Here is a 13,097-nt window from a genome sequence, read left to right on the forward strand (position 1 = left end):
CTTCCTCCCCGCCTACTGCCCAATGGGACCCCCAGCCTATTAGTGTTATTTGGGGGAAACTTGGCAATACGGGTTTTTGCACACAACATTTTCCAGAGTTTTTCAAGAGGAAGATGCATTTATTTTTCACCTTTTTTGTTAGACTTTTTAACTCCAGGTATTAATAAAAAACAGCTAGTGGATTTAGGAGCAAAAATGCTTAAAAAGATGACCAGACATCATCTAACCATATTTTCAGTCACCCCATTCACTTGCAACAGTATAGAGCATCTTCAGAGCAGAAGACACCTGAAGAGAGGGCAGCATAATTATTTTAACCAATTGGCATCTTTGGAAACCTGAAGTAATGAAGTGTAGCTCAAAAAATCAAACTGTTTTTTTTTTTTGTTTTTTATTCTTTTGCACATTTAGTAAGCGCTTTGTGAGGCAGGTTTTGGAGCAGACCCTCCAGGATGACCTACCCTCAGCGTTTTATTTTCCTGTAGCACCACTAAAAGGTGAAAAATTAAAAAAGGAGTTACACAATGCAAATTCAAGGCAACATGTTGCCTGTGAAATACAGCACTTGACCTCCAGAAGATTTAAAAAACAAAAAACTTGTTACTGCTCTCCATGTGTATAATAGAAACAGGTCACCCACCACTTCGGCATTTTTTAACCATTCCAGGTGTTGGCTTACAAATACTGGATGTGTGAACGGGGCCTTAAGGGGAATCTGTCAGCAAGTTTTTGATATGTAATCTGAAGACAGCATGAGGTAGGGGTTAAAAGGAACCAATCACCAGAATAAACATTTAACATGCAGAGGTTAATCGCGCTGTCATGCTGGCCGACACATGCACGAGCGACAAAATTAACTATATTCTCCCCGTCAGCATTTGGTTTCAGTCATGGATGCGGGGGCGCCGCTGGTTTAGTCACGCTCTGAGAATACAGAGCGGCCGCTGTAACTGCGACCTGGCCCTGACTGACACGGACTCTACATTGGGGCTCAGCTGTCAGTCAGGGCTCCATGACAATCCGAATGCAGACGGGGAGAATAAAAAGTCACATTTCTCCCTGCTGCTTTTAGCTGCATGCAGGCACCAGATATTACAATAACGGGTACGCAGAGTTGTCTTTGCGGATTTTCCAGACTTGCATTAGATGTGGAAAATCTGCAGGTAAAAAACGCAAATGCGTTTTTATTACATTTCCACAGTGGAAACATATAATCCGCACTCAAGTATATCAGTTTTGTCAAAGGCAAATACCAGGAAGTAAAAAAAAAAAAAAGTTTATTCAAAGCAGGACACCAAAAACGTGATAAAAAAGGTATGCAAAAACAATGAAAAAAATGCAAGTAACCCAATTTAAATAGGTGCAAAAATGTGCAGTGTCACACTCGCCAAAAGCTCATCATCAGAACGTAGCCTTAAAGAAATTAAAGGTCTTCAGAAAATTCTAACACTGCAGGGAATGGGAAGAGGATGACAGCCCCCAAGCGGCTTCCCTCATTCTACGCTCAGTTGTAGTTCTCATCTAGCTTCTAGAAAAACAATTCTTAAAAGGGAACCAGTCAGATCCCCGGTGCCCCTAGAACCGCCAGCAGTTGTATCTGCCCATCCAAATTCCCTGCGTAACAGTCCCTTATTACTTTGGACACAAAGGTCTTTGGACTTTAGAAATACTTTTTTTTCTCCATCTATGATATGGAAATTAACCCTTTGACTAGTTGATGCGACATTAGTTTCCCCAGACTAGACGGCCCACTAAGCATGTTATCAGGCCCCTGAGCAAGAGACTTCCAGTCATGCAGAGTGAAGTCTTCTGGCTTCAGAGGGTCAATGATGTGAGGGAATAAAGCCACATAAATGCGTCAGATTTGTATAGTGCTAGTGCTGACGTTGATGCAGACTCTTGTAAGTTATGTTATCACACCCACAGGATTGTGACAACATGCTAAGTGGGCCGTTTAGTCTGGGGACAACAACACCTCAATGACTTGTCAAGGGTTCATTTCCATTTCATGAACAGACTTTAGAAGTACTTTTTACAGAGATCGGTTTGTGTGTTTAATGTAATGCAGGGTCTTATGCAGGGTGTATAGCTAGGTAGACAACTCCTGGGGGCACAGGGACCTGACAGGTTCCCACTAACAGGCACAGGATTTTTAGTTGGATAAATGTAACATCAGATTCCCCACTTAATAAAGAGGGGAACATCTGAGGACTGACCACAGATGCAGGATTGTGCAAAGGAAACTATGAAAGAAGAAATGTGCATATCTACAGAAGTGATTAGTGAATCTTCTGACTATATATAAAAGCCAAAATGAAATTATAAATGCATTTAATTCCTAAACAAGATCAATGGTTACAGAAAATATAAAAAAAAAATAAAAATATATTATATATATATATATATATATATATATATATATATATATATATATATATATATATATATATATATATATATATATATATATATATATATATATATATATACACACACATACATACACACACACACAGTCATGGCCAAAAGTATTGACACCCATGCAATTCTGTCAGACAATACTCAGTTTCTTCCTGAAAATGATTGCAAACACAAATTCTGTTATTATTATCTTCATTTAATTTGTCTTAAATGAAAAAAAACACAAAAAGAATTGTTCTAAAGCCAAATTGGATATACCGTATTTTCCGGCGTATAAGACGACTTTTTAACCCCTGAAAATCTTCTTAAAAGTCGGGGTTCGTCTTATACGCCGGGTGTATATGGTGGGTGAGTGGGGGAGTGGTCCTGATGACGACGAGGGGGCGTCTCACAGGAAAGTGCGTGGAGTATCCCCCATTACCTCATCGTAGCGCTGCAGCGTGGGGTCTCTGTGCTGCTCTTTGTGCCGCGTGGGTGCTGTGCTGTGGGGCGGCGGCTCCTCTTCTGCAGTGTTGGGCCTCTGTGCTGTGGGGCGGCGGCGGCGTATTTTCATGCAGTCAGTCGGGGCTCCTCCGGCATCTCCTTAAAGCCCGGAGGCCCCGCTGGCAGCTCCATTGCTATGATGCGGTGGCCTCCGGGAAAATGGCCGCTGCTCAGATTCAGATCTCGTCTCCCGAGATCTCGGGACGAGATCTGAATCTGAGCATGCGCCGCCCCTAGCGGCCATTTTCCCGGAGGCCACCGCATCGTAGCAATGGAGCTGCCGGCGGGGCCTCCAGGCTTTAAGATGCCGGAGGAGCGCCGACTGACCGCATGAAAATACGCCGCCGCCACCCCACAGCACAGAGGCCCCACACTGAAGAGGAGCCGCCGCCCCACAGCACCCACGCGGCACAAAGAGGAGCCGCCGCTCCCAGCAGAGACCCCACGCTTCAGCGCTACGATGAGGTAATGGGGGATATTCCACTCACACTTTCCTGTGAGACGCCCCCTCGTCGTCATCGGGACCACTCCCACCCAAAAGGCACATTAGTCACCGGCCCTATAAGACGACATACGGCGTATAAGAAGATCCCCGACTTTTAAGAAGATTTTATATTTTAACTGGAAAAGTTGGGGGGGTCGTCTTATACGCCCAGTCGTCTTATACGCCGGAAAATACGGTAATTCAACACCAAACATAAAAAAGGGGGTGGACAAAAGTATTGGCACTGGTCGAAAAATCATGTGATGCTTCTCTAATTTGTGTAATTAACAGCACCTGTAACTTACCTGTGGCACCTAACAGGTGTTGGCAATAACTAAATCACACTTGCAGCCAGTTGACATGGATTAAAGTTGACTCAACCTCTGTCCTGTGTCCTTGTGTGTACCACATTGAGCATGGAGAAAAGAAAGAAGACCAAAGAACTGTCTGAGGACTTGAGAAACCAAATTGTGAGGAAGCATGAGCAATCTCAAGGCTACAAGTCCATCTCCAAAGACCTGAATGTTCCTGTGTCTACCGTGCGCAGTGTCATCAAGAAGTTTAAAGCCCATGGCACTGTGGCTAACCTCCCTAGATGTGGATGGAAAAGAAAAATTGACAAGAGATTTCAACGCAAGATTGTGCAGATGTTGGATAAAGAACCTCGACTAACATCCAAACAAGTTCAAGCTGCCCTGCAGTCCGAGGGTACAACAGTGTCAACCCGTACTATACGTCGGCATCTGAATGCAAAGGGACTGTATGGAAGGAGACCCAGGAAGACCCCACTTCTTACCCTGAGACATAAAAAAGCCAAGCTGGAGTTTGCCAAAACTTACCTGAAAAAGCCTAAAACGTTTTGGAAGAATGTTCTCTGGTCAGATGAGACAAAAGTAGAGCTTTTTGGGCAAAGGCATCAACAGAGTTTACAGGAGAAAAAAAAGAGGCATTCAAAGAAAAGAACACGGTCCCTACAGTCAAACATGGCGGAGGTTCCCTGATGTTTTGGGGTTGCTTTGCTGCCTCTGGCACTGGACTGCTTGACCGTGTGCATGGCTTTATGAAGTCTGAAGACTACCAACAAATTTTGCAGCATAATGTAGGGCCCAGTGTGAGAAAGCTGGGTCTCCCTCAGAGGTCATGGGTCTTCCAGCAGGACAATGACCCAAAACACACTTCAAAAAGCACTAGAAAATGGTTTGAGAGAAAGCACTAGAGACTTCTAAGGTGGCCAGCAATGAGTTCAGACCTGAATCCCATAGAACACCTGTGGAGAGATCTAAAAATGGCAGTTTGGAGAAGGCACCCTTCAAATATCAGGGACCTGGAGCAGTTTGCCAAAGAAGAATGGTCTAAAATTCCATCAGAGCAATGTAAGAAACTCATTGTTGGTTACCGGAAGCGGTTGGTCGCAGTTATTTTGGCTAAAGGTTGTGCAACCAAATATTAGGCTGAGGGTGCCAATACTTTTGTCTGGCCCATTTTTGGAGTTTTGTGTGAAATGATCAATGTTTTGCTTTTTGCTTCATTCTCTTGTGTTTTTTCATTTAAGACAAATTAAATGAAGATAATAATACCAAAGAATTTGTGTTTGCAATCATTTTCAGGAAGAAACTGAGTATTATCTGACAGAATTGCATGGGTGTCAATACTTTTGGCCATGAGAGTGTGTGTGTGTGTGGTGTGTGGTGTGTGGTGTGTGGTGTGTGGTGTGTGTGTGTGTGTGTGTATGTGTGTATATATATATATATATATATATATATATATATATATATATATATATATATATATATATATATATATATATATATATATATACATACACATATATATACATATACATATACACACACATACTTTGCCTAGATTAGATTACAGATTAAACAATAAGTCACAATATTTAGTAGGGTAGTTTTTAAGAATTCGTAATATGAATGGTCAGGTTATAATTACTAGTGTATGTTTCTATAAAACTTACTTGACTTTCTGTTCCCAAGTCAGTTGGAGCTTGAATGTCACTGACGCTAACGAACCTAAATGAGGAGAAAAAAAACTACATTAACTTATTTTGATTAAAGTATACTTAAATGGAGAACTGGTATCTAGGATGACACAGACACACAAAGTATTCACCCCCCCTTGGCTTTTTACCTATTGCAACCTGTGTTCAAACATTTTTGTAATCAGATTTGTGTGATGAATCAGCACTGAATAGTTTAAGTCGGTGAAGTGAGAAAAATATAGGCACAAATTAAACTTAATGGATCAAATAACTAATAATCGGCATGTGCATATGTATTCACCCCTATGCTACCAAAGCATCATCAAATGGAAAGAACATGGTACCACAACAAAACCTGCCAAGAGCCACCCACCAAAATTCTCAGCCGGGGCAAGGAAAGTGTTAGAGAGGCAGCCAAGACCAAAGGTAACCATGAAAGAGCTGCAGAGTTTCCAAGCAGAGACTGGAGTGTCTGTCCATGCGACCAAAATAAGCCGTATGCGGTGTACACGGTGTGTTTTTGATGTGTTTGTGGCATTTTTTTCTGAGCAGAGATGGGCCAAAAACACAATTAAATCCTTATGTGAGGTAATTCAATGGACAATCCTGAAGTGCTGTGCACATAATCAGTAATTTATTTTTTTTTTTGGAGTATTTGCAGTGCGTTTTTTTTCTGCAGCATGTCAATTCTCCGTGCATTTCACCCAATGACTTCAATTGAGTCAGTCAAATCCGCAGCAAAACACAGGTATAAAAAGGTTTGCGGATTTGCTGAAGTTTTTGTTTGCGTTTTTACAGTCTTCCTATGGCAGGGGAGGGTAATTAATTTTCCCAAGGGGCCTTAGGAGAGACCATGACTATTGTGGAGGGCTGAACCAATAGGCCGAAATTAATTCTACTCAGTATTAATGTTGATATATTACAATTATTATATTATTGATAATTATATTAATATTCATTGTAGCACTTAATATTTAGCAGAAGTATGCTGACATCCCCCTATATACTGTAAGAGCCCCACACAGCCTCCCCATGTGCAGCATGATGCCCCCATAGCCTGCAGCATGTCACCCCTATGTGGACCCCCATGTGCAGCATGTCACCCCCATGTGCAGCACCATGTGCAGTATGTCAGCCATAGCCTCCCCATGCCCACTTAAACATCCCATACACATGAAAAAGAAAAAAAAAAAAAATCAACACTCACCTGAGTCCCATTCCCCGATGCTCTACTTCTCTCCCTGCCTCTCGTGCACCGACTCTCCGCAGTACACAGCAGACACAATGAAATGACGTCATCGCGTCAGCTGTTTCACACGCCGATTGGTGGAGGAAGTGGCCGACGGCTGTCTCAGTCCGCGGGCCGGTAAGAACTTCAGTCAGAGCGCTGCGAGTTACACTGTCATATGTCAGCGTGGCCCCACAGCTGTGACCTGCCACCGGCGGTAGCCTTATAAGACTGTCGGTCAGCGCACTGCAGGGTCATGCTGTCAGATGTCAGCGTGACCCGCGGTAAAAAAAAGCTGACTTAAGAGCCTGTGCAAGGGGTCAGGGCGCAGGCGCACCATCGCTTCTGATATGGTGGATGCTCCATTGCTAGCCATACGATGCATGTGCACGGCATGCCTTTTTGTTACTTGATAAGGCACATGCGCAAACATGTCGTCTTTTACACATGCGCAAAATTGTACAGTCAACCAACTTTATTGACACTGGGTTCTTTGAACACTGACACAGGCCATGCTGAATGGATTTGCTCTCGCTCCTCTTCCATCAGCCAGTAATTATTGTTCATGTGTGACCAATTGTCTTTTCTTCCATGGCAAGGTATATATTTTGATCATGTGCAGCATGGAGCAGACATTTTCCCTGAAGAAGCCACGGATGTAGCTGGCAATACGCGTGGGGTCTGCTCCTCCACAAATTTTCTACTGGCAAAAATGGCTCCAAATAGAAATTTTACATCTTAATACCCTAATACCAGCAGGTTTGAACCTTGATATTTTTTCAAATATTTTTGATTTACTAGCATGGTTTTCTTGCTTTTAATAGCTTTTCCATTTTTTGCTTCTTATTCTCCCTTATGCAGTTTCGTTTCGGATAATCACTTTATGGTTTAAACCTTCTAGTAGTCCACAACCAGCTGCGTTTTTTGTATTTCAGTCAAAGCTGCTATACCTTAAATACTGACATGGTGTTGTGAATTTTTTTTGCGCATCCATGGGTTTAATTATTTAATAAGAGTACATATCAATGTCCTGTTTTCTCATGAATCTTTGTCCATGAAATTTTTCTTTGGTATTATATACTAATATACTGCCATTTGGATTTTTTATAACTTCTGTTGAGGTAGGTTACTGCCATATCAAGGGCATAACCAACTTTTGTACCTTTTTTTAACCCCTTAGTGAGCCAATTTGTAGCTTAATGACCAGGCTAATTTTACAGTTCTGACCATTGTCAATTTAGGCGATTATAACTCTAGAACGCTTTAACGGATCACGCTGATTCCGAAACGTTTTTTTCGTGACATTGTACTTCATGTTAGTGGTAAAATTTCTTCGATATGACTTGCACTTACTTATTTAACCTTCTCACAGCAGCTCAGTGATACACTGACAGGAGTTAACTGCTCGCGCAGTGTATCGCCGGCTGTCTGAGGACAGTCACATCAAAGTGATCAGGATCGTCGTGGGACAATATGGATTATCTTCTCGGCAGACAGATGAGGAATACTGTGGTTTATTTTATTTATGTTGCAAGAGACATTGGCTTCGGTGGATTAGGCGTTCGGTGAGTATGGTTTAAGATTTATTAACCTCTTTGTGACCTCGGACGGGATAGTACGTCCGAGGTCAGATCCCCTGCTTTGATGCGGGCTCCGGCGGTGACCTCTATGGTTGTTGATGCCGGATTGCTATGAGCGCCACCCTGTGGTCGGCGCTCATAGCAATGCAGGAATTCAGCTACATAGGAGCGATCTGAGCTTCGCTCATATGTGGCTGAGCCGATCGAGTTGTGCCAGCTTCTAGCATCCCATGGAGGCTATTGAAGCATGGCAACAAAAAAAAAAAGTTAAAAAATTATGAAAAAAATAAAAAAATATAAAAGTTCAAATCACCCCCCTTTCGCCCCATTCAAAATAAAATAAAAAAGACAAATACACATTTAGTATCAACGCATTCAGAATCGTCTGATTAAAAAAAATATATATATTGCCTTGCGCTGGCATGTACTCCGGAGGACAGAGAATGAACTTCAATCCAATATTGCGGCCAGCATGCAGCCAGCGGGTAAGGAAAGGGTGAACCAAAACACCCGAAAATCCCGCCCATATGACCCAAAACCGGTCCCGCCAAATTCAGGTGACAGGTTCCCTTTAACCTGATCGCTAAACGGCGTGGCGAGAAATTCGAAACGCCAGAATTACGTTTTTTTTGGTCGCTGCGACATTGCATTAAAATGGAAGAACGGGTGATCAAAAGAACGTATCTGCACCAAAATGGTATCATTAAAAACGTCAGCTCGGCGCACAAAAAATAAGCCCTCACCTGACCCCAGATCACAAAAAATGGAGACGATACGGGTATCAGAAAATGGCGCAATTTTTTTTTTCCCAGTGCTTTGAATTTCACCACTTCGATAAAAAAGAACCTAGACATGTTTGGTGTCTATGAAGTCGTAATGACCTGGAGAATCAAAATTCAAGGCCGGCTTTAGAATTTAGTGAACCTAGCAAAAAAGCCAAACAAAAAACAAATGTGGGACTGCACTTTTTTTGCAATTTCACCGCACTTGAAATTTTTTTTCCCGTTTTCTAGTACATAACATGCTAAAATCAATGATGTCATTCAAAAGTACAGCTCATCTCGCAAAAAAGCCCTCACATGGAAAATATTGACGGGAAAAAAAAAAAAAAAGTTATGGCTCTGGGAAGGAGGGGAGCGAAAAACAAAAACAAAAATACCCCGGGTCATGAAGGGGTTAAAGGATTCTGTGTCATTTCAAATAAATGATTTTATTCTGGTTGTTTATATACAACTAGATTGTGGCCCGATTCTAACGCATCGGGTATTCTAGAATATGCATGTCCCCGTAGTATATGGACAACGATGATTCCAGAATTCGCGGCAGACTGTGCCCGTCGCTGATTGGTCGAGGCAACCTTTATGACATCGTCACCATGGCAACCATTATGACATCTACGTCGATACTGTGCCCGTCGCTGATTGGTCGAGGCAAATTCGCGGCAGACTGTGCCCGTCGCTGATTGGTCGAGGCAACCTTTGACATCGTCGCCATGCTGTGCCCGTCGCTGATTGGTCGAGGCAACCTTTATGACATCGTCACCATGGCAACCATTATGACATCTACGTCGATACTGTGCCCGTCGCTGATTGGTCGAGGCAAATTCGCGGCAGACTGTGCCCGTCGCTGATTGGTCGAGGCAACCTTTGACATCGTCGCCATGCTGTGCCCGTCGCTGATTGGTCGAGGCCTGGCGGCCTCGACCAATCAGACGCGGGATTTCCAGGACAGACAGAAAAACCCTTAGACAATATATATATATATCTCTATCTATCATATCATCACTACGGGGTTACTAATGGATGGATGTCTTGTAGGCGCCTCTCTATCACTAACCTGTGGGCTTGATGTCACCTGACAATACAAAGGTGACATCAAGCCCACAAATATGAACCCTACTTGCTACAGCTACATGGCAAGTGGGAAGAGCGAGGTTAAGCGCCAGATTTGGCGCATCTTGTAAATGTGCCTTTTCTGGAGAGGCTGAGAGCTGATGTTTTCAGTCTGGGAGGGGGCCACTGGCTACTGGCTCCTTCCTAGAATATTAGCATCAGCCCTCAGCTTTCCCTCTGCTGGTTATGAAAATTACTCGGGAGCCCGCGCAATTTTCATTTTCGTTAAAATTATTAGTTGCTGTTTGGTTACAGCCTATGTACGTTCGTTCTGTTAACGCTCCTACATAGGCTGGTGATAATGTGTGTTTGTGTTTACTTATTGGCTTAGTAATGAGGGTGTCGGGCTGACCCCTTTTCATTACTAAGCTAGGTCCATGACAGCTGCAGACACCAAGCCCTAATCCCATTATCCTGATGCCACTGCATAAGCATGAAAAAAACCACAAAACAAAAAAATGGTGTTTTACCAAGAAATTACATCACAAAACTTTATTTCAATCTTATTTAGCTCAAAAAAGCCATCATTGCTGTACAAAAACGCATGCAAAAAAGATGCACAAAATGCGGCAAAAATGCACGTTCAAGAGATGCAGAATCCTTGCAGAACTTTCTGCAAACAAATACTCAACGTGCGCACATAGCCACACACTCCATAGGAGGTAGCCTTTATAAAAGAGTGGCCAGAAAAAAAAGCTTTTATTTACACACAAATAGTAAGGCTTGTTTTGAGTTTGCTGAAATACATGTGGGAGACTCCTCAAATGTATGGAGGCAGCTGCTGTGGTCAAATGAGACCAAAATTGAACTTTTTGGCCACCAAGGTAAACATTATGTCTGGCGCCAAACCAACAGCTCATCATCCCAAGAACACCATCCCCACAGTGAAACATGGTGGTGGCCACATCATGCAGTGGGGATGTTTTACAGCAGCAGTGACAGGCAAAATAGTCTTGAGTACAACCTGTTTCCATCTGTCAGCGATTGCAGACTGGGACACCTTTCAACAACAATGACTTAGCATACTGCTAAAGCAACACTCGAGTGGCTTAAGGGGAAATGTGTAAATGTTTTGGAGTGGCCTAATTAAAGCTCAGACCTTAATGCAATTGAGAAACTGAGGTCAGATTTTATGATTGCATCAGTGGAAACCATCTAACTTGAAGAAGCTGAAGCAGTTTTGCCTTGAGGAATGGGCAAAATTCCTATAGAGACTTATCCAAAGTGTCCTGCAGCTGTAATTGCCGCAGAAGGAGGCTCTATAAAAAGTGCTGACTTTTGGGGAGCGAATAATTATGCACATTGAAGTTTTCAGTTATTTGGTCTACTTTTTGGTTTTCTTTTTATTGTGACGCAAACAATGTTTGTAAATGTAGGCATCTTCTTTACATGAACTGATGCAAACCCTCAAAAAAAGAAAAAGGTTAAATTCCAGGATCAGACAGATCGATCTATATACACACACACACACACACTATATTACAGTAGATATTAGTAATAAATTCACTTACTTCTGCTCTATGGGCTCCAGGAGTTCAAGGGCAGGTTTGATCTCCCCCTCTGGGTCATTGGTTTCTACAGTAGTGCTGACTATAGCTATGTACTTTCCTTGTGCAGCCACATTGTGTGCATACGAAATCATGCACACATAGATATCTTGGAAGAGATGAAGAGTCGTGAGAAAGAAATTAGATAAAAACAAGCAGGTCATATTGCACGCCTATTACAGCAGATCACAAAAAAAATAAAATATTCAATAGAAGCTCAATGTTTTTCAGTACATGTTTTATCTTACCAGATTTCCTGTTGACTTGATTTTGCGGAATGATGATTTGACAAGAATTGGCGTCATTTGTGTTTTTTATTGGGTGACTCAGGATACAAATTACACGAATAACTTGGCCAAGTTTAGTGACAGAATTTGGAACATAACTGGGATCACAAATCAACTGCTTGCATCGGGCAACCTAGAAGAATGAATGAAATATTTGAGGTTTACTAGGAAGAAAATCTTACCATATTTGTGCAGGCACCTCTATTAACCCCTTCACATGGCATGACTGTAGTATAAGCCTAGAACCGACCCAATTTCTTGTGTGAAAATTGCCAGATTTTTATTTTTAATACAGATCGTGATATTCCAAAAAAATGTTTTTAAACAGTTAAAGTTTTAAGGTTAAATATATTCTGTCAAACACTAGATAATGTTATTTACAAAAGTCGCTCACGGGATTCTCTGAGAGCGAGTCCTCAGGGTGCTCTGCATTATCAACACGCCCCTTAAAAACAGAAATCAGCACTAAACAGTAAGCCCAGTAAAGTGAACTGTATGGTGGATTTAAAAAAACAACAAAAAAAAAACACAACACCCCCCCCACATGTAAAAGTGCTGCAGCCATGCCCGCTAACATCACTAACTGTGTGACAGATTAGTATAAGGTTCTCTTTTTTTTTTTTTTTTTTTTTAAGTAGTTATCGAAATAGTTTACTTTTTTTTTTTTTAAACCGCAGTCAGGAAGTTTTTAAACCCTTCAAGTACCGTATATACTCGAGTATAAGCCGACCCGAGTATAAGCCGACCCCCCTAATTTTGCCACAAAAAACTGGGAAAACTTATTGACTCGAGTATAAGCCTAGGGTGGAAAATGCAGCAGGTACCGGTGAATTTCAAAATTAAAAATAGATACTCCATACCGTTCATTATGGCCCCATAGATGCTCCACATAAAGCTGTGCCACATATAATGCTCTGCACCGTTCATTATGGCCCCATAGATGCTCCACATAAAGCTGCCCCATATAATGCTCTGCACCGTTCATTATGGCCCCATAGATGCTCCACATAAAGCTGTGCCACATATAATGCTCTGCACCGTTGCCCCATAGATACTCCACATAAAGCTGTGCCATATATACAATGCTCTGCACCGTTGCCCCATAGCTGTGCCATATAGTGCTCTGCACCGTTGCCCCATGGCTGTGCCATATAGTGCTCTGCACCGTTGCCC

The 13,097-nt window shown here is 42.2% G+C and overlaps 1 protein-coding gene across 1 annotated transcript in view; it reads right to left on the bottom strand.

Moving 5' to 3' along the window:
- The window catches only part of GDI2 (GDP dissociation inhibitor 2), a 91,243-nt gene that overhangs the window by 2,212 nt on the left and 75,934 nt on the right, over positions 1-13,097 (bottom strand). Inside the window, exons 8-10 of the mRNA XM_077264471.1 lie at positions 11,886-12,057; positions 11,602-11,746; positions 5,367-5,421 (exon numbers count right to left, since the gene is read on the bottom strand). Of these exons, the coding sequence (XP_077120586.1) occupies positions 5,367-5,421; positions 11,602-11,746; positions 11,886-12,057 (372 nt within the window). The remainder of the gene's footprint in view (positions 1-5,366; positions 5,422-11,601; positions 11,747-11,885; positions 12,058-13,097) is intronic.

The sequence above is a fragment of the Ranitomeya variabilis genome, chromosome 5, assembly GCF_051348905.1.
Source record: "Ranitomeya variabilis isolate aRanVar5 chromosome 5, aRanVar5.hap1, whole genome shotgun sequence".
Taxonomy (NCBI): Eukaryota; Metazoa; Chordata; class Amphibia; order Anura; family Dendrobatidae; genus Ranitomeya; species Ranitomeya variabilis.